At 58.9% G+C, this 21,362-nt stretch overlaps 2 protein-coding genes and 1 long non-coding RNA gene across 4 annotated transcripts in view; 1 reads left to right on the top strand and 2 right to left on the bottom strand.

Moving 5' to 3' along the window:
* IFT140 (intraflagellar transport 140) overlaps positions 1–7,576 on the top strand; it is a 70,182-nt gene extending 62,606 nt beyond the window's left edge. For both annotated transcript variants that reach the window (XM_060031460.1, XM_060031461.1), the window contains exons 28-31: positions 104–316; positions 388–554; positions 1,871–2,012; positions 6,995–7,576. In XM_060031460.1, coding sequence (XP_059887443.1) covers positions 104–316; positions 388–554; positions 1,871–2,012; positions 6,995–7,201 — 729 coding nt within the window. In that variant the 3' untranslated portion in view covers positions 7,202–7,576. The remainder of the gene's footprint in view (positions 1–103; positions 317–387; positions 555–1,870; positions 2,013–6,994) is intronic.
* LOC132437890 (uncharacterized) lies at positions 529–1,551 on the bottom strand. Its single transcript, XR_009522113.1, has 4 exons — positions 1,538–1,551; positions 1,366–1,449; positions 935–992; positions 529–727 (listed from the first exon to the last, which is right to left on the bottom strand). It is a non-coding gene; the product is annotated as an uncharacterized lncRNA (long non-coding RNA).
* Positions 7,577–7,823: 247 nt separating the features above from the next.
* Positions 7,824–20,880, bottom strand: TELO2 (telomere maintenance 2). The gene is made up of 21 exons (XM_060031462.2): positions 20,612–20,880; positions 19,588–19,923; positions 18,797–19,074; positions 16,772–16,840; positions 16,429–16,576; positions 14,950–15,052; positions 14,711–14,779; positions 14,385–14,526; positions 14,159–14,295; positions 13,582–13,661; positions 13,260–13,361; positions 12,954–13,042; positions 12,770–12,861; positions 12,457–12,573; positions 12,275–12,346; positions 10,917–11,081; positions 10,377–10,468; positions 9,672–9,771; positions 9,430–9,494; positions 9,097–9,212; positions 7,824–8,322 (listed from the first exon to the last, which is right to left on the bottom strand). Exons 2-21 carry the CDS (start codon positions 19,920–19,922, stop codon positions 8,216–8,218), a joined length of 2,478 nt encoding a protein of 825 aa, XP_059887445.1. The 5' UTR covers position 19,923; positions 20,612–20,880; the 3' UTR covers positions 7,824–8,215.
* Between the last annotated feature and the right edge of the window lie 482 nt (positions 20,881–21,362).

Genomic DNA, 21,362 nt, shown 5'->3' with positions numbered 1-21,362 from the left:
TGCAGCCCAGAGCTCGCTTGTCCTGAAGACACACCTGCAGCGTCGGGCGGGAGCTCTGTCCACCTTGCCAGGAAGGGGCCAGCCCGGCTCTTTCTCTGTCCAGGCCATGAGAGCACTGCTCAAGTCTGGGGACACTGAGAAAATTGTGTTCTTTGCGGGCGTCTCGAGGCAAAAGGAGATCTACATCATGGCAGCCAACTACCTGCAGTCCCTGGACTGGCGGAAGGACCCGGAGATCATGAAGAGCATCATCAGCTTCTACACCAAGGGCCGGGCCCTGGACCTCCTGGCCGGCTTCTACGATGCCTGTGCCCAGGTACCGACCCCCCACTTCCAGGGGCCCCGGGTGGGTGGAGGACCCATGGGTCCTGACGCCTCCTCCTGCAGGTAGAGATCGACGAGTACCAGAACTACGACAAGGCCCACGGGGCACTGACTGAGGCCTACAAGTGCCTGTCCAAGGCCAAGGCCAGGAGCCCACTGGACCAGGAGGCCAGGCTGGCGCAGCTGCAGAGCAAAATGGCACTGGTGAAGCGCTTCATGCAGGCCCGCAGGTACGTCAGCCGTGGGGCAGCATGGCACTTCCAATGGACATTCTTCTAAGGAACTCCTTGGACAGCTGGACGGGAAGGGCAGGGTGTGCCATTGCTCTATGCACGTCGGGGCTCCTCTGGTTCCTGCAGAACCGGGCCGACTCTTGGGAGGTTGTTCCAGAAACAGCCGAGACCTTTGAGGGAGGAAAGTGGTGGTCGGGGGAGGCAGGTTGGTGTCAGGAGAGGCTGTGTCTGAGGGGAGCCCAGGGCCTGCTTAGGTGCGTGCAGGGGTCCAGCAGGTGGTTCTGGGGAGGGGGCCCGTGGGGTGGAGGCTCGGGCAGCACGCCGCCTGTTTTAGGACAGGCCACAAATCCAAATGCGTATGGGGTCTTACTGTTTACCTACTGGCAGCTAGTCCAGTGCTTCCAAGACCCCTGTGTGGACAGCAGGGCTCAGCTCCTGCCAAACCAATGAAAGCACTTTGCTTATCTGAGAAGAGGCTTTCCAAAGACTTCCAAAAACATTTTGAATGCTGTTTATGGAGTGGGGCTCTTTGAAGGGTGCTCCCCCACTCAGATGTGTAGCTTCAGGAACGTCAGGGCTGCAGGAGGGAGGGGGCTCAGCCACAGGGCAGGGTGCTTGGACAGAGGGAGGGGAATGCGGGGGCCAGAGGGCCAGCCTGTGGGGGACTCACAGGGCCTCCTGGTCCCACCCCCGCCTGCACGCACCGCACCAGGCATTGCGGAGACCCTGGGCGTCACTGCGTTGGCCTTTGCCTGGGCTGCCCTCCCTGACGCTTCCCCACAGTGACGCACCCCCTCCATGCCCTCACCTCTCTGCCCCAGGCTGCTCCCTGGGCGGGACTGGCATTGACAGGCCGTGCCCTCCAGAGTCTAGTGCAGCACCAGTACCAGCCCTGCAAGCGGTCAATACGTTTTGTTAAAACAAATTAGTGAATTTATGAATTGACTCAATAAAGAATTAATTTAGTTCACGGGAATTACCTTCTCAAAAGCTGCATCCTTGGCCTTCCCTGGTGGCGCAGTGGTTGAGAGTCTGCCTGCCGATGCAGGGGACACAGGTTCGTGCCCCGGTCCGGGAAGATCCCACATGCCGCGGAGTAGCTGGGCCCATGAGCCATGGCCGCTGAGCCTGTGCGTCCGGAGCCTGTGCTCCACAATGGGAGAGGCCACCACAGTGAGAGGCCCGCGTACCGCAAAAAAACAAAAACAAAAACAAAACAAAAAAGCTGCATCCTCCAGGCCGAGAGCCTGCCCTAACCCCTGACGTGTAGCCGTGCCCTGGGTTGGGGCTCAGAATGTCCCTGCTCCCAGCAGGACATACACCGAGGACCCCAAGGAGTCGGTCAGGCAGTGCAAGCTGCTCCTGGAGGAGCCGGACCTGGACAGCACCGTCCGCGTCGGGGACGTATACGGCTTCCTGGTTGAGCGCCACGTGCAGATGGAGGACCTGCAGACGGTGAGGCCGCACCTGGGGCTGATGGGGTTGCGGGGTGATGGGGGTATCCTGGCTGCAGAGCCCCCTGCGGAGCTCGCAGTGGGGGAGGCACCTCCCCAAGTTTTGATTTTCTTTTTGACTTTTCAGCCTTTCTTATTTTGAAATAATTTCAAACTGAGAAGTTACAAGAATAATAGAACCCAACTCTTTACCAGATTCATTTTTTTTAACATTTTGCCACATTTATGTATTCATTCTGTGTTTTAAATTTTCTATTTTATACATAAAATGGGTATTTTCTGAGCCATTTGACAGGCACAGACATCCTTTCCTGTCCCTTCACTCCTCAGTTTGCTAATAACACTTGGGGTGCCCACCTCCTGGAGTTGAGAGAGTGTATGTAAGATGGGTGTCACTTCCTTAAATGTAGGATAGAATGTGTAAGTGAACCCACTGGTCCTGGAGCTTTCTTTGTGGAAGGGTTTTGATAATTCAGTTTAACAGAGCAGTTCTCAAACATTTTGGTCTTGGGACCCCTTTACGCTGGGGAAGTTATTGAGGACCCTAAGAGCTTTATGTGGGTTATCTCTACGAATATTTACTGTATTAGAAAATAAGCTAATAAATTTGTAAAATATTTGTTAATTTACTTAAAAATAAAACCCACTACATGGTAACATAAGTAACATTTTCATTTAAAATAACTGTATTTTTCAAAACAAAGACATTTAGTGAGAAAAGTAACTTTGTTTTACATTGTTGCAAATCTCTTTAATGTCTGACGTAATACAGGACAGCCAGACTCTCCATGTCTGCTTCTGCATTCAATGTGGTAAAATAAGTTTTCACTGAAATATGAAATCTGTGATGAAAACGCAGCTTCACCCCAATGTGTAGGTGAGAAGGGGAGGACCTTGTAGCAGCCCTGTCAAGTATTCGCGGGTCTTAGACACCACACCACACTCCACAAGTGGTGTTTCCTAAGTTAGTTGCAATGAGCAATCTGAAACCATGTCAGCATGCTTTTTGTACTTGTTACCTTAAAACCCGTTGGTCTACCTTCCATCTTTTACACATACATGATTTTGTAACATCATGGTGGTCGTTTGGAAAATACTGGTTCACTGGGTTGTGCAAATGTCAAAACATTTCATTACACACAAGAAATCCTGTTGGCAGCGATCTCATCAGGAAAGTCCAAGTATTGAGTGGACACGCAGCTGGTGGTGGCTGCGATGTAGGTAGGTGTGTGGTGGTGTCTCACTGTGGTTGTAACACACCCTGTCTGCGTGGCTGGTGGCAAGCCCCTGCTCAGGTCCCCTCCTGCAAGTGCTCACACTGCTCCTTGCTTCATTGGGTGTTTGTCTTCTTATTGAGTGTGGCCTGGACGTTGTCTGCATCAGATGTGCGAGCTGCCGTGTTTTCTCCCCGTCTGTAGGGAGTTCCCTTTCATCCCTTGCCCTCCCCCTCCTTCTGGACTCCAGCCACTTGTATATATTGGCCCCTGGCTCAACTGATTCTTTTTCCCAGAATTTTTCCTATTTTCATTTGGGGCGGTTGCTTTGCTGTTGCTGCAAGTTGACTGTCTTCCTTCTGCAGAGGTAGTTTCACCTCCAGTGGGTCTGAACCGGCTCTCCTCCCTCCGTCTCCTGTGTCTCTTTATTCTGCTACTTTTTCCTCTGCCTTACTGAGCACGTGAAATATTTACTACTGTAAAGTCCTCGGCTCCATGTCAATTCCGGTTGTCCCTATTGGTCGATTCTTCTCTTTGTTATGGTTCGTATTTTCCTGCTTCGCAGGTCTGCAATTATTTATTGGATTCCAGACACTGTAAATGTTTTAGGTTGTCAAGTGCTGGAGTCTGTGTGTGTGTTCTTTTCAATATTGTTGAGTTTTCTCCTGGGATAAGGGTAAGTTACTTGGAAACAAATTTGATCCTTTTGTGACTGTATTTGGGAAATCTGTAATTATTTTTCCTTCAAATATTTTTTTTCTGCCTTATTCTCCCTTTCTGGGTCTCCAGTTGAGTGTTAGGCCTTTTCATATTAAGTGGATACACATTTGTAATTGATGTTCATTGTTATTAATCTTTTCTTCCTATTACTTGAATTAGGTAACATAACTATCTTCAAATATACTGACTCTCTCTGGCTATCTTCAATCCGCTGTTAACCTGTCCAGCAGATTTTTCATTTTAGATTTTGTATTTTTCTGTTCTAGAATTTACACTTAGTTCTTTTTTTTTAGTTTTCTGCTAAAATTTCCTATTTGTTGATTCATTAAGAAGGAACACTTTATACTCCTGAGCATAGTTGTAATTGCTGCTCCAAAGTCTGTGCCACTAATTCAAACATCTGGACATCTCCATTATTTGTCTTTTCTCTTGAGTATAGGTCAGGTTTTCCTGTTTCTTTTTATGTCCAGCAGTTTTTTGTATCCCGGACATCGTGGATAACACATTGTAGAGACCCTGGCTTCTGCTATGTCTTCTTTCTGTCCTGCTTTCCTTAGGCAGCCATCTTTGTTGAGCTCAGAGTGTAAGCCCCCCCACCGTGGTGGGCAGCGGGGCTCTCTGCTCAGTACGTGGCTTTGCTCAGGCTCCTTGGCGTGTGGCTGGTCCCCACCACATGCAGAGTCAGGGTCAAGCAGAGGTCAGGGCAGAGCCCACACTCAGAATCTGTCTGCTCCACGACTGTCTTCACCATTTCCTCACATGCCAGCTGCTGTGGTGGATGCAGTTCTGATTCTGGTTCTTTTGGCCAGTTTCTTTGTGCCTTTTACTTCCCCCAGTGGCCCTGACTGGGCCTCCCTGAGGCAGAAGTTACAACAAGCAGAAAACTCACCCAAGTGTCGGCTCCCCCTGCCCACCTGCCCACGGTTGTTCTCCAGAGCCTTTTGCATTTTGCCCAGTTTGTCCTTGTCGTTTGGGAGGGGGGCTGGTCTAATGTGAGTTACCCTGCCCTCACCAGAAGCCTCTGTCCTCGTTCTTTTCGGTCTTCGTCCTCTGAAACCAGCAGCAGAACCCCACCTGGCTGCATTTTCCCTTCATCTTTTAAAGGACAGCACACAGACTGTGCTATAGTCCACGTGCTCTGCCCACGGCCTGTCCCTCGCAGGTAGTTCCTGGTGAGGCTGCAGTGACCCCGAGGGACCCCCGCTTTCCTTTCCCAAGTGCTGGCAAACCCAGGATTGACAACTCATTCAGAAGCGTTGCCAGTGGGCCAGGCTGGCCTCACGGGGCGCAGTTCCCAGATTCCCAGGAAAGCCAAGCGTCTGTGGCCCAGGTCTGGGGGGTCAGCACCATGAACTCAGACTTCCCGGCCAACTTGCTCACATCCTCCCGGCCCTGCCACTTCCACTCACCGACCCCTTTTGTTGTTGGGGAAACAGCTCTAAAATGAATCCCAACAGGTTCCCACTTTTTTGGAGAATAAAACAAAAGTGGACTGCAGAGATGCTCAGACCACTGAATCCTCAAAATTAACAGAAAAATCACATTTCAAGTATTTCACCAAATTCTTTGTTGTCTCAAGCCTTGTTTGAAGCCCGTAGGATTTAGTAATTTTAAATTTTAAAAAATCTATAAATACATTGAGAAAGGATAGGCCTGCATGAGTTTCCTCCCCGGGTGTGGGCAGGGGACACAGAAGCCCCCACTGCTGCTCCAGGGTCTCCCCGTCCCTGGGACGTCCCTCCCGCTCGGTCCTCATGGCCCCATCCTGAGTCCAATCCTGACAGACTGCCGACCCTCCTTCTGGAGACGCTGCTTCCCTTGCCCCCAGTGCGCCTGGCTGTGTCGTTCCTCGCCCCCAGGTGTTCTCTCTGGCTTCCCCGCCGACTCCCACCCCCTCCCCTCTGCGTAGGCTCTCCAACCCAAACCCCACGGCTGCCCAACTCCCTCTACCCTTGCTGGGCCGGGCTTCTCACCGAAGCGCCCAGTGGCCTGGCTTGGTCCTCCCTTGTACCTGTGTCCTGTGTGCCCAGCACGGCTCACAGCTGGCCCTCAGCAGACACCGAGGGGCGTCCCTGGTGCCTGGGTATCTCCTTCCATCGTTGGAGGGCTCCTGGGCACTTGCACGCTGCATCCCCCATCCCTCCAAACACCCTATTTTATCTTTATGATCTTTATTGTTTATATCAGAGTTATATCTGTCTGAAATAAGATCAGTCTAAAATTTTATCATCTTTAAGAAATGCTAAGATGTGATTATTTCCTCATAAAGTCAAAAAGCTCCTGGAAATTTTGTTCATATTCTGAATTGATACTCAGTGTACCCGTAGAAGCCACGTGAGGCCCTGTTCCAGCTCCTTGTGCTTGCACATGACCCTCCCTGTGGGTGAGCAGGTGGAGCAGGTGTAAGGAGGTGTGGGTGGGTGCAGGCAGGTGGAGCAGGTGTAAGCACACCCGTCCTGCCTCAGACCCCACCCCAAGCTGCTGTGCGGCCCCCATGCCCCCCCCCCACATATTCCCACTGGTAGGACCAGAGGAAGTCCTACAGGAAAACCACTGACAATCCCATAGTTCACCAGCCCCGGGCCAAGGACCACGCACACATGAGACTCACTAACCACAGGCCAATTAACTGGGGTAAATTGGAGGCCTGGTCAAAATACACAAGACAAACCATTTGTATGTTGCTGCCAGCCCTCTGGCCCAACAAGCACACACCCCAGAGTGAATGAAACAAACGGGAGACATGAATCCATCCTTTCCTCGAGGTCTCCCTGTGTGTATCCAGGGTGGGCGGACCCTCTGGGACGTGGTCCCCAGACACACAGGGTCCTGGTAACAGGCTGCCCATGGGACTCCCTGGGGGAGCTCACAGCACTGACCACCGGAGCCTGAGCCTCGCTGTCCGCAGATGCCACCAACGCTTGGGAAGGCCGGGAGGCCACCCGAGCCCCTTTACCAAAGGTGTCCCTCCCCTATTCACTCTGCCCCCGGGCTGGGCCCCTTGTTCCCACTGTGCGCTGACCGGTCACGGCTGTTGTGTGTGACCCAGGCCTACAAGTACCTGGAGGAGATGCGGAAGAGAGTGCCCTCCGCCAACGTGTCGTACTACGTGAGCCAGCACACTGTGGACGCCGTGCACCAGGGCCTGGGCATCCCTCTGATGTGCACCATGCCGGAGCAGATGCGCCACAACAACATGGAGGATCACAAGGAGATGGACGAGGAGGTGATGGAGGAGGTGGAGAATGGCCCCTGAGGGCCTGCCGCTGCCCAGGCTCTTCTGGGACTTGCCAGTCATTATCAGTAGCAGGAGCCTGACGTTCCTGGTGAAAGTTTTGTGTCTGAGTCCGTAGGTAGAGCTGTGGGAAAATGCGCTAGCCTCCGAGGGGCATCAGGGGGAGGGTCTCTAAGCCACCCCTTCTGAGTCCCTGACCCCTGCAGGATTTTGTTTTAGCCCCTTGGCAGTCAAGGGAGTTGGTTCATTTTTCCCATGACATTCCCCCAAGTACAGGGTGTAAAGCCTAAGAAACTGAGGGTGTCCCCATATTCCCGCCCCCCCACTCCTGGCACCCACACAGGTTGCCCAGCAGTGCATCTGACTGGTTCCCACAGGACACCCCGTCCTGACCACCGGGAGACAACGGTTGGCACTGGGCTGCAGCGGGAGGCTCTGTCCATCTAGGCCATGCCCTTTCCGTCACCAGCTCCCACCATAAGGGGCCAATCAGGGACAGCACCATGATGGGGGCGGGGGGGCTGCCTCATGCTTTCCCACCCCCAGCTCCACCCACCAGCTGCCGAAATTGTCCAAATAAAGTCTGTTTTCTCAGAGGCCCGTGTCCCCTTCCTGCCCCCATTTCCATGTCTCCCCTTCAGGGGGCCGTGTGTGGGCACCAGGCTCCCTGCAGGAGTGAGAACCATAAAGAGCTCCTGCACCTCTTTTATTCTTCCTTTTCTGTTGTTCTTAAAGTCCCTGGCCTTTTCGGTGAGGAAGGGGTCGGGGCACATTGCTAAGAAGCCCCCAGGCCCAGTGGCCCCAGCTCTGCAGTCTACAGGCTGCACGGAGGCACCGGGCTGAGCAGCCATCCTGGAGCCCAAGCCTCAGAGGCCACATCCCAGTCCCAGTCTGTGGGGGCCAGAACCCGAGGCCCTGATGCAGAGTCTTCGCTGAGCCGCAGACACTCCAGACTGTACCAGCTGCACCTCCGCCCCACGTGCTGGCCCCCAGCCCACACTCTTCCAGTGGGACGTGCCTTCCGAGGGTCGGGGGCTAAGGAGAGGAGAGCGGGAGGAGCTTATCTCGGAGCTTCTCCAGAAGCAGTAGTGCCTTCACCGCCAGCAGCCTGCAGTCCTTGTCTGGGTCCTTCTCGGCCACGTCTGCAAAGAGAGAAATGGAAGCGTGGGCAGCGTCACAGCACTGAGCGGGCCAGCCCTCTTCAGCTGCTCATTTGAGGCCTCCTGAATGAGCCCCGCGTGGCACCAGAATCTCCTCAGACGCCGGCAAAGGGCTCCTTAGCACCTGCGGCTAGGAGCCCGGCCGGGGAGGCACCTGCACCCACAGCACAAGGCCCCGAGCCGTCCCAACACACCGAATGCAGATGTGCTCAGACACCCATGTGGGGGGGCTGGCCTGCAGGAGCCTAGGAGGCTCATGGGCTGCCTCGCCGGGCAGGGTTGGCAGAAAGGGAGAGAAAGGCCGCCATCAGAACCACCGGGCCTGCCAGTGTGGATGCAGATGAGCTGCGAGCCCTGAGGGTGGACACGGGCACGGTGGCTCTGAGGGCCATGGCTCAAGTGCCCACAGGTGGGGGTACTACTGGCCACAGAGACTTTTTAAAAAGAGCACGTGTGTGGGGAAGGGGTGGCTGCCAGAGAAAATGTGGCAAAATGCCAATCACCACTGTAACTCTGCTGAGGATGGAACTTTCCAGCATATACAGGTGCCACCCCCACATCTGGGCGCCTTCCCTGCAGGACTCCCCAAAGTCAAAGTGACCCGACAGCAGCCATGTCCCCACCCCCACACTGAGGACACTCAGCACACAAACGGGAGCCACATGACGCTCATGCTGGGCCGGGGACTGGGCCATGCTGCCCACGAGCTGACGGCCTCCCGCCGCCTGGCCACGGTGACCCCGGCCTAGCACTCACCTCCCAGCCAGGACCGGGCCTCCAGCAGCTCGTCCAGCAGGTCTGCCAGCAGCCGCTCAGCCGGAACGCTGAGGAGGACGGCGGAGACAGCAGACAGCAAGCCCTGGCGCACATAGCTGCGGAGAAGGCAGGAGCCTGAGCCATGAGGAGCCGCAGCCTGGCGCCCTCCACCCACGCCAGGCAAGCCCTGCCAGCCCTTCCTGCTGCAGGAGCGCCCAGCCAGGCTGCCTCTCGGCCACCCCAGAAGCCGCCACCCACCTCCCACTGTCCACTTTCCAGCAGGATTCAGGACCCTCACCCCACCTGACTCCCCTCAGCCCTGTAGCTACTCACGCATCACCATGGAAACGAAGGGCCCACACGAACTCCAGCAGGGCCTTGCCCATGGGCACAGCCACCTGAAACAGCAGAAGCCAGTAGGCAGGGGTCCTGGCACACAGCAGTCCCCGCCTCAGACCCCATCCTCGGGTCCAAACACTCCTGTCCCAAGGCAAGGCCCACAGGGGGACAGAACATGGCGCAGACCCCACAGGAGGTGAGCCATCAGATGCCAGAGGAACGGGGTCCCAGCTCACCGTGGTGTTCACAGCCAGGTACATCAGGGCCCCTAAGGTGTGGGCCAGTCTCCCAAGAACCAACTGGTCATCTCCCAAAAGGTCGAAAGTCACTAGAGGCCTACAACACAGAACCCAGTGAATGGTGCAGGCCAGGCACTCAGGGCCGGCTCCCCAACCTCGTGGGCCACCAAGGGCACCCCAAGCCCCTGGACGCCCCTCCTCACTGCCTGTCCCCACATGGTGCCCAGAGCCACAAGAAGGTGTTGGACAGACTCCCCGTCACTTTGCAAGGCCACCTGGTCAAGCCCGGGCCTGGATCAGGAAGCAGGACCGCTGCCTGCAGGGCCTCTGCAGCAAAGGGCTCCAGGCCCTTCCCTCTGTCCACAGAGCCTTGCACCCACGTGGCGATGGCTGGGGGATATCTGCACCCCGCTCGGGCTGAGGCAGGACAAGGATGCACACGGGGGCGGCAGGGCACGCCGGGTCGAGGCACGAGGGTGAGGCTCTGGCCCCGGCCCCACCATGAACCCAGCATCCGGAGATAGCGGACACCCTGATGCCTAATGCCCTCACGTCACTTGATTTAAGCTACAAACAATCACAGCCGAGTTCCTGACCCCCCGAACCCAAATCCCACCTTAGCCCCCACCCTAGGGACCCTCCCACCCATGGATGCCAGGGCTCCTGTTCCCCAAATCACAGGCCTCCAGAAAACTCTCTCACCTGTCAAAATGTTGAAGGAGGGGGAAGAAGAAGTAGCCAGCCACCGAGTTGAATTCGTTGGGGCCAACGGCTGGTGCCCGCCCCGCAGAGCCCTGCCAAACACACGTGCTCACAAGGCGCCAGGCAGGGCACAGGGCACAGCCTTGCCTGGAGACCTTACACCAGGGACACTCGGGGACACGTGGGAGGGGTGGTCCTGAGCACCAGAGGAGCAGGCACCACCCCCCACCCCCGGTGATGACTGAGAATGTCTCCAGACATGGCCCAACGTCCCAGGAGAGCACATTCAGCCCCGGCCTAGAGGGACCCCAATGACCCAGCACACGCCAGGCCAGTTGTTGCCGACAGAGAACCCTCAGGGCTGTTTTCACACGTTTTAACGCTGCATTCACGTTTTAAAGTCACTTCAGTGTGATGCCCTAACAGCATGTGTCACATCACTCAGTTTGTACCAAAAACCCTCCCTTCACAGGACACTGTGGTCACTGTCCCCTCGGGGCAGAGGTCCCACCCAAGAGGCCACCCCAGGGCCTGGCTGACCTTGGAAAACCGCCGGGTCTTACGTCTGACGCGCTCCTCCACCACCGCCCGCCAGGCCGGGACCACAGCACCACCAGGCTGGGAGCCGGGGTCTGGGGAGCCCCGCTGGGGAGCCTTCCCAAGGCGCCCCGGCCGAGACAGCTCCTGGGCGGCCAGAGTCAGGACCTAGAAGAGAGGAGACACCCGGGGTAGCCGCCATCCCACTGGGGAAGGATGACATCTTCCAAATTTCAAGGTGAATCAGGTGCCCTCGAAGGCCCCAGCAGTCCTCAGGGGGGAGGTTCTGGGAACCCCATGCTAGTCAGTTAGAGTCCCTTAGGCTCGCTTCACTTTGTCGGGTGACAGAAAGGAGGTGGGCGTGCTCCCTGCTGACGAGCCTGAAACCTTTGGTCACTTCTCCCGAAGCCCATCCAATCCCGCCACCCCCACCTCTCAGGATAAGGGAAGGAACCCCAGCCCAGGCCATATGTGAACGGAGCCGGACCCGGAGGCCACACGTGCAACCTCGTTTTTAGGAAGCACCCAGGACAAGCAGATGCACAGACAGAGCAGACTGACTGCGGGGCTGGGGGTGGGGAGGGAGCGTCTTGGGTTCTTTTGAGGGTGACATGGGACGTCCTGAAAGCAGGTGGACGTGATGGTCACATGACGTCGGGAAAGTACCAAACGCCCTTGAACTGTAAACACAGAAACGCTGAACTTTTTTTCAGCTTTGTCTCAGTCTCTGTGTCACTGTGACGAACACACGTGGTGTATCGTTCACCATGGTAATCGTTGTTCAGCACAGCTCAGCGGCACCAGGTAAACTCATGGTGCCGCCGTCACCACCAGCACCTCCAGAACCTTCTCATCCTCCCAAACTGAACCTCTGTCCCATTAAACCCTGACTCCCCACCCCTCCCTCAGCCCCTGGCACCCACCATCTGCTCTCTTCCTGTGAATCTGATGGCTGCAGGGACCTCACGTAAGTGGAATCGTACGCTATTTGTCCTTTTGAGTCTGGCTTATTTCCCTGAGCACGGTGTCAGAATTTCGTTCCTTTTTAAGACCAAGTAATATTCCACTGTATGAACCCACCACGTTCCACTTATTTTAGGACTGAATTTTACGGTGTGTGCATCATACCTCAGTAACGCTGTTATCTAAAACAAAGAATGCAGCCCCTGAAGCCCATGCTCTGTCAAGAAAACATCAGACAGACGCTGGTCCCAGCCTCTCAGGTCTGGCAACAAGGGGCTTGGGGAGGCCTGTGGTCCCATCCCTATAGATTCTGGCAAATGCTTGCTCCCCCTCCAGGGGCTTTGCACCAGGCCTGCCAGTCCAGCCCTGATGAGTGGGACAGAGGCCCAGGCACTTACGTCCAGAATGTCCATGCGCTGCCGGAGGCTGTAGTTGAGGGCGTAGAACTGTGCGGTCAGGTACTCCGCCACCTAGGCCGGGCGGACGAGAGGCCTCTGAGGACCACAATCCCGGAGACAGGGTCCCAGCACAGCCCCTGCTGGGGGCACAACCCGGGCTCCACTCAGCCGCGGGGACTCACCCGAGCCGGGTCTGTGACTGTGAGGGCCACCAGGGCCCTCTGGCGCAGCCCCTCGAACCCCACCACGGCTGTCTTCTCCTCCAGGTGCAGCAGCACCTTGGCCAGCTCCACGCTCACCTGCGCACAGGGTTAGGGTGCTCGACAGAAGGGGCCTGTCTTGAGGAGCCTGGGCTGCGCCCCCCGCCCCCCACCCTGGCAGAGGCCCCGCTGCCAAGGCCCATGTGGGCCACATGGGGCTCCCTGAAGACACATGCCCTTGCCAAGCCATCACCCACCTCCTGCAACCCTGACAGCCCAGCCCTCATGCGCTCACCTCCTGAGTGGCAGCCGGGCTCCTGAAGATCAGCCCCTCGAGGGCCCACAGGGCCGCCTCCCAGCGTTCCCAGTCCTCGGACCCAGTCAGAGCTGCCCAGAACCCACATGGTGCCTGAGTGAGGCGGAGCCGGCGGGCAGGGTGGGCAGCATGCGGGGGACCCGGGGCAGGGGCGGGGGCATACCTTCCAAGCAGCCCCGCACATACGAGGGCGCCTTGCTGCTTCTCTGCTCCCTGTCTACCGACATGTCGTAGGGGACAAACTCATCATCGCTGAGGAAGAAGAACAGACACGCAGACCTGCCTGTCACCCAGGACTCACCCCCAGTCCCTGAAGCTTTGGGAATGGCTGCCGGGCTGAGAGTCCCGTGGGCTGATTTCCAGGTGGGAGGAGGACTCGTGAGGCAGAGGGAACCGGCGCCGCAGGGCCCACACCCTGAGGTGGGCCCCGCCAGGACCCTCGCACTCTCCCCCGTGGGGCTGCCCCCACCTGTCCAGCTCGGAGTCGGAGCCCTCAGGCCCAGTCTGGGGTCCACTGCGGTCCACAGTCTCTCTGTCAGGAGTCTCTCCACTGACCGGAGCGAAAGACGGGCTTTGGGGACAGAGAAGGATCCCTCAGGGGTGCCCCACAAGTCTCTCATCCCAGAACCCATGCTTCCCGAGGAAGCGCCCTCACCGCCCCCGCCCTCATCTTAGCTTCTGCCTCAGCGATAGCAGGACAGGAGTAACAGGTGTGCAGCAGCCACCCCACCTGGCCCACCATGCCCAGAGCTCCAGGTGGGGACCAGGGATCGGGGCACAGAGACCCTCACCCCGCCTCTGAGGGGCCGTCAGCCGCGGGCCGGGGCATGGCCAAAGCCAGCATCTCGCGGGTCAGCTCATCCTCTTCATACTGCAACGCAGATGTGCTGGAGTTGGCTGGGACGGGAGCAGTGGGAGTGGTACAGCTGGGCCCCTGCGAGGCCCTCCCATCACAGCCCGCAGTCTGCGCTTCTGGCCTCTGGCAGCCAACGGTCTTTCAAGAGCAACTGTCCAGGTTTCCCCCTCTGCAGAGGGTGGCACTTGGGGGGCTGAAGGCTGGAGGGCCTGGGAATCCCCCAGACACAGAGCAGATGTGGCACCGTCTCCAAGGACATCCCAGAGGGCTCGGCAGATGGAGGGGAGGCCTGAGAGTCCCGTCTAGAGAATCCACCTGGGGACACGTGCTCAGGCACCAGCTGAGGGGCTGCGCCTCCCCTCCCCGCCCAGCCGCGGCCTCAGCAGCGCCACCAGGTCCAACTTGACACCAAGCACAGATCTCTGTGGTCCTGGACACAGGCAGGCAGGGTGACATTGGGGCAGGAGTGTCGGCAGCTCAGGGAGAGCATGGCAGGCGCAGCCTTTGCTCACCTGGAACTTCAGGGGAGGCCCCTCGGGGTGGATCCGGGCGCTGGCCACCTCAGCCACGATCATGCCCAAGCGGCGCACAGGGGGTAGGCTGCTGTCCAGGCGGCTCTTCACTCCCTCCATCAGGCTGGCCAACAACTCTGAAAGCACCGATGTGCATGGGCTGAGCTGGGGGGAGGATGGGGCTCCGGCGGGGGCAGTGGGGATGGGGCACCCACTGCGTGCTCACCGTCCCGGCTGTCCCGGAGCTCTGCCTCCCCCAGGTGTGCCAGGCAGATGAGGATGGCCTTGCTGACGTAGCGCTGCTGCACCAGGGGCACATGGCGGATGGCACTGCTGCTGCCCCACGTCTCCAGGAGCTCCTTCAGCGCCTGGTGGGTGGTAGGCTCGGCCTGGCAGACAGCCCCCGCCTCCCCAACGCATCCCGGAACCTCGTGGGCCTTGGTGCCCATGTCCCCACAGCCCCAGAGAGGCTCCAGCCAGCGCCCTCCACCCCAGGCAGGAATGCTCTCCCGCAGGGACTGAAGGTCCCTTACCTGCACAGGCAGCGCTTACCTGCATGAGGAGTGAGCGCCGCTGGCTGTCCATGGCCAGGTAGCCCAGCAGGCTCTGCAGCATGGGCATCTGCGACAGAGCCGGCGTCCTCTTACCGTCTGCCAGGCAGACACCACCCGCCCGGCCCGGGGAGCCCAGGGGCGGGACGAGTCTGGGCTGAAGGACCGCGACATGTCCGGGCGCCCAGCACTGCTCCAGCCCCGCCTGCCGCAGCTACCACCCCCGGCCGGCACCCTCACCGTGCAGCTGTACTGTAGGAATAGCAGCTTCCGGGTCATTACAAACTGGGCCTTCTTACTCTTTGTCACCACATTCCCCAGCAGCCGTGAGAGGACTTCAGGCCTGCGAGGCATAGCGGTGGGGAGAGAGAGAAGCACAACTCCGAATCCCATGGATCCGCACTGGACCCCCGGGCTCCGCGCTAACCACCAGGGAGCCGCGAAGGTGCTTCAGCCCTGAGTCAGTCCTAACTCTCCCTCCTCCCAGTAAATGTGGAAACCAGGGAGCCCAGCGACTAGACACAAGAGGACATCCCTTGCCTGCCCCAACCAGTCCAGGTGAAATGCTCTGCCTAGACCAGGGCAGCCAGCTTTCTCTGTGAAGGGCCAGGCTGACAGGCCATCAGGCTCTGTAGAGACACGGTAGCTGAGAGCAGCGACGGCAGGTAGGTACACGGCTGAGTGTGGCTGTTTGCTGATAAAACTTTACTTACAAAAACACAGTAAGCCATGTTCGACCCAAAGGCCGTAGTCTGCAGATCCCAATCTAGACTGAGACCCCTGCTTCCTTTAGCGAGTGAGAGCTCAACACACGCTCACGCCAGCACGGAAGGAGGTGAGGCTGTGTTCCCCTCCTCATCCCTCAAATCAAAGACGTGAAGGTTAAAAGAAAAAGAAAAAACAAGAAAACTGATAAAGTCGAAGAGAAAGACCCAGGCAAAGTGACCTACAGCCCTGGGGCAGACAGCACAACAGCCCCGGTGACAGAGAAGGCTGAGCCCTACCCAGTGACCCACGGTATGCTGGGCTCACAGGGTAATTAGGACGTCTCAGAGAAGCCAAACCAGTGGTGCGGCCAGGACAGACCCAGGCCTGTGTTAAGGTGGGGGCCCCCCCTCACGAGGAGCCTTCACACAGGCGAGTAAAAGACTCGATCAGATGGTTCGTGATGCCTTCAAAACACACACCCTCAGCCAGGATCAAAGAAATGTGAAGTCAAACAGGGAAGAAAAGTCTTTGGCAGAGAAACAGGCCCTTCATGCCGGGAGACGGTCTGAAGGAACGTCGATGACAACCAAGCGACCCAGCACTGCCCTTTCAGGAACATGGCCCGCAGACCCCCTTGCTCACCGACACAGAGGTGGACGGGCACACAGGAAAGTCACCACAGCCACCAGGTGGGAGGAAGCTGTGTTCCCCGCACACCCTCCTGCATGATTTGGGTTTTCTGAGAACAGGGACCCTCAGGCTGCAGAGAAGCTGCAGCCTCCGTCTCGGTCCAGCCAGGTGTGGACTGGGGGGCCCAGCCCAGCCGTCAGGAGTGGGAAAGATGGGCTTTTGCACAGCCAAACTCTACAAAATGACCGGCCACCACACAAAGGGGCCACCGCCCACGTCCCGTGAGTGTTGACCCCACATAGGCAGGAGTCGTTTGGATCCCCACTGCCCGCCCTCCTGGGGGAGAAGCGTTTGCAGCAGGAAGGATGCCTTACTTCTTACCCTGGGGCAGCCTCCACGAACCCCTTCAGCACGGCCTCCATGGCCCAGTCGGGCACGCGCTCCACCAGGCACCAGCAGACCCGCTGCCAGAGGCAGCTGCCCTGGGTGAGCACCGTCAGCCGGGGCACAAGCACGCCCAGGACCTCCTCTGAGGGGAAGCACACAGGGGCCCTGAGCCCAGGGGCCATGGGGCGTCCAGTGTCTGCAGCCCACAGGCCCACCTGTCACAGAGCCAAGCCCCTACCCAGGGGCCCAGCAGGGCCAGACCCAGGCAAGGGGACCTCAGCAACTCCCTGCACCCCTCCCGGGACGTGCCGCAGCTTCTCCCACGACGAACACTCACTCTGTCTCCCGTGGACGCAGGCTTTCCCCAGGACCTGAGACAGGAAGGAGACGGAGCAGTCCAGGCCACCTGGGACAGTAAGGAGACGGTGGTAAGGCCATCAACGTGCACCTGGCTGAGCAGAGACAGACCTTGTTCCAGGCAGATCCCACGTTGTAAAACTGCCAACTTGTTCAGTCTAATTCCAACCGCACCAGCATTGTTTCCAACTCAAAGAGCCAATGAAAATAATCATTTAAAAAGCATTATGTTCACAGTGATCCTACAAAGCAGGGACCACTGCGGGGCACCAGGAGGCGGCAGCACCAGAGGGGCCCAGTGAAGAGGAGGGGCTCTAAGCGCCACAGGGAGGAAATGAGGATGGAGGAACAAGGAGAGGGTGGGTGGCGGCAGCAGCCCCCGAGGAGCCAGGGGTGATGGGACCGACCAGGAGACAGATGGCCCCGCGCATGATGCAAACGCAGTATCTGAGATCTAAAGATGGGCGTTTGGGATCCTGCCAAGACAGAATTCAACGCAGCCACTCACAGGATGAAGGGGACATTGCTCCGGAGGCATTCAGGACACCCGGGCAGGCCGCCCCTCCCAGCCAGAGCAGAGGCTGGGCGGCCCAGCTGGAACCCCGCTTGGACACTTGGGCTGGAGAAACGCAGGCGCACACCTACCCCGGAGTGGTTCCCTCACCCAAGACAGTAATGCTCAAGGACACAGCAGGGCAAGCAGGGGTGTGCAAACACAAGGGGGCCCCACAGAGCAGCACAGGCCTCACCCCTGCGGCCCCCTGCCGAGTGCCACCTGGCCGTCTCCCAGGGCAGCCACTCGCCATGTGGGCAGACAGGCGACCCCTCACGACCCGCGTCCACGAAGGCAGAACAGTCTGCGAGATGTGGGCACAACTCCAGCCCCAAGGACACAATACTTAGGTCTATTTCTCTCAACACCCGTGAGGACCACCGGCCTGCATCAGCCACCACTCTGAGCGCCGGGTCGGCGGTGCGCACAAGCCCCAGCCCACAGCTCACTCGGGGGGGGGGGGGGGGGGGGAGTCGGACAACAGGGCGGGGCCCCTCTGAGCACCGTAGAGGATGGTCAGTTCCAGGGAGAGGACAAGCCAGCAGCTACAACACTAAACAGGGTGACCAGAAAGGCGGCCCTGAGAAGAGGCACTTGAGGCCAGAGCATGGGGCATCCCAAACAGGAACGCCCGCCAGTCCAGAGCTGGGAGGAGGCGGGAGCAGAGATGCTGGAAGGTTCTGAGTGTGGCTCATGGTAACAGCATCATGCAGTTGCTCAGCTCAGACAAGACAGGAGGGCACGTGGGAGACTGTGGTAAGAATCCAGGCGAGATGAGGGACTCGGGCCGGGGTGGGGGCAGTGCAGGGGCCGGGGCCGCAGGGAAGGCAGGGCCTCACTGGGGGAAAGGGCAGTGGCTCGGACAGCCCGCCCGCTGTTCACCACCTGACGCCCACCCCCACTCAGGCCGCCATGGCCCCTGGCTTCTCTCGGCTCTTGGAACACACACGTGGGGAGCCACGTCCCTAATGCTCCAGAGACCATGATTAGTGGAGAGGGTGGGCAGGAAGCTGCTCCCATGGCCCCCAGGTACAGAGAGCTCCCTCAGAGTCGGCCCCCAGCACCGCCACCAGACACCAGAGCACCGAGGTCCTCCACCCACGATGACAAGGCCATGGGCACCGCAGCCGGCAGCCACCTTGGACGGACCCTCCTCACAGCAAGAGCTTTTTGGTTTCCAGACTGTGGACGTTCCCTTATTCTGAGTGAGGGGCCGGGCGGTGAGCAGCCCCACCTGGACATCCAACCAAGGACTGCAGGGCTTACGGGTCAGCTCCACCTCCCAGGCAGCAGAGCTGTGGGTGAAACTTCACGGCTGGGTGGCTGCCGCCCCAGACATGTGATAACGTCTGACTGGATGATGGCACTGCCAGAGATGGCAAAGTCCCTGGAGCCCTGGGAGGGAGGGAGGGGACGATGGCCTGAGGAGGCTATTAGAAGAGGGGCTCTCACCTCGGAGAGAGTCCACGACCACCTGCAGCACCCGCAGGACTTCCTCGCCCAGCAGAGGGAAGTAGTTCTGAGGGAGGAATGTGGCCAGGTTCTCCCGCTGCAGACGGTTGCCCAGGCGATCGGGCAGGCCCACCACCTTGGTGAGAAGTGTCTCCTGGAGCAGGGGGAAGGCTGGCCCTGCCTGCTGCCGACACTGCCCCTCCATCACAGCGGCCATCCTGCCCACGCTCAGGAACCTGGCCAGCAGTTGCGCCATCTTCATCAGACAGAAGCTGGGGCTGAACCAAGAGCAGGTGTAAACAGCCTCGCTTCCTAGGAGGGGCATGAAAGCCTGCCAACCCCACGCACCTTCCCCACCTTGGAATCACCTGACCCACTGACTTCCACAGCAACTGCTGAAAATCCAGCTTCCCAATGACACAGCTTCCCCGCAAGGACCGTGGTGGGCTTGATGTTGAGGGAATGAGTTTGCTGGGGTGCCTCACACAGAGCTGGGGGCCACAGAGTTAAGGGGCCCCAGGAGGATGGCCATGCCCACTGCCTACCTAGACCACCTAAGCCCGGATGCAAACACTCCTGCTGCCCCCTGGCCCACATGGCAAGACAGAGGACTAGGGCCTTCCCATCGCAGGAGATTAACGCAACCCGCTTTTAGTTCAGTGCTCTGACATGCACAGGTTTTATTCTCTCACCTTTCAGGATGCCAAACTCTCACAGAATTTGGAGAACCCGTTGGTTCGAAATCCTTCAGGTGTTAAAGCAACCCCATAATCAGACCCAGCCCAGCTCACCTGGCAGCACCCTCGATGGACTCCATCAGCACCAGGAAGGCTTGGTCAGCCGGGCCCTCCAGGAAGAAGCTGGCCCACAGCTCCTCCATTTGGCCGTCAGGCAGCAGCTCCAGCCAGTCGGGGCTCAGCTTGCTGACCAGACATCTGAGAAAGGTGGAAAAGTGGATCCTGACAAACTCCTCCTGCTCCTCAGGGAGGGCTGGATTCTCCGTTGCACCAAGATAGCGCTTCAGGGACCCCAGGGTACAGAAGATGCGGCCCCCATCCTCAGAAGATGAAAGGATGTGAACAGCCTCCCAGACGGTGAGCCGGACGGCAGAGACCTCAGGATCCATCCTGGAGTTCACAGGAAAGGCACGTGAGAAAGGAAGTCCAGGGACCTGTCATCATCCACGTGGGACTCAGTCTCGGATAAGGAAGCACTTTTCACATATTCTCAGAAAGCCCGCTCTCCCGCCCTCGAGGAGGGAAGGTTTCATGGTCCAAGGCTTCCATGGTGCCCTCTGCAGAAGGGCAACCACGCCCCAGGGACCCATGTCTGGAGACACCTTAGATGTCACAACCGGAGGTGCTAGTCTGCCTCTAATGGGTGGCTGAGGCCAGGGATGCTGGTAAACATCCCATATACCCCATTACGCAGGACAGCCCCCAAAACAGGAGTATCCAAACCCAAATGTCAAGGGAGCTGAGGTTGGGAGACCCATCAGCACTTCTAACTCCCTGACGTATCCACCTGTGGTTCACCTTGCCAAGCTCCCTTCCTTCCCAGAAACCAAAACCATCTGCAGGTTGCATTTACTTCGGGTCGGGCGCCCCTGCAGCACGAGCGCCATTAAGTAGACACCTGTCTGTCACCAGTGCACCCAGCCACTAGGTCGGGATGCACTAGGGGCCCAAGAAGTGTCCCCACTGGCCTGGGCCTCCTCGCCCAGCCCGGTCCACGCGCGCTCCTTCTCGGGGTGTGGAGACCGGCTAGCGATCGCCCGGCCCCGCGCCCGCTCCCCAGCGTGCGCCCGGAGCCCACCTAGTGGCGCGGCGGGCAGCGGTCCTCGGGGGACGGGATGGGGTGTCGGGGCGGGCGGGGACCTCCGGACGGGCAGCGGTCACAGGGAAGCGCGCACCCGCCGGGTCCGCAGAGTCGCCACGGCGCGCTGTCTCCCGCTCACTCCGCCAATACCGACCCGTCGCCGATTCGTCACAGCCCCCGCGGCCCAGCTCTGCGCTCGGTTCGCGGTCCAGCTCACGCGGCCGCAGAGCAAAAGTTCCCGGGGCCCTGGTAGAGCTGGTGCTGAATTTTTTGAGCCTGTGGCGCCGGTACTAGGGGCAGCTGTTGACGAATCTGCGGCGAACCTGCGAGCCGGAAGACGCGCGGGACAGGCGGCTGTATCTGCGCCTGCGCTGGGGCGGGGCAATGGGGGCGGGGCCCTAGTGGGCGTGGTTCCTGGTGGGCGGGGCAGTGTGCTTTGGGCTGCGCGGCAGGTGGCTTGGAGTCCAGCACTTCTGCGCCCGCCTGCCTTCCCTCAGCCTCCGCGTCGGTCTTCCCGGAGTGACCTCCTCCCGCCCTTCCCCCGCTCGCGAGCCCCAATCTCTCCTGAGCTCACACGTGCGTGCCTCCACAAACTCCTACTGGGCACCAAACGCGTGTGCGGCCTCGCCGCCCGCCCAGAGGTATGGCCCGCTCTCCGCAGGCCACGACCTTTGCAGGGAAACGGGCCACAGACTAGGAAGAAGTCGCAACTGGGGTGATTTCGGGTATTGATGGATGTCCTGGGACA

This window comes from Delphinus delphis, chromosome 15 (genome assembly GCF_949987515.2).
Source record: "Delphinus delphis chromosome 15, mDelDel1.2, whole genome shotgun sequence".
Lineage (NCBI taxonomy): Eukaryota > Metazoa > Chordata > Mammalia > Artiodactyla > Delphinidae > Delphinus > Delphinus delphis.
This window is presented reverse-complemented; position numbering and strand designations above follow the sequence as displayed.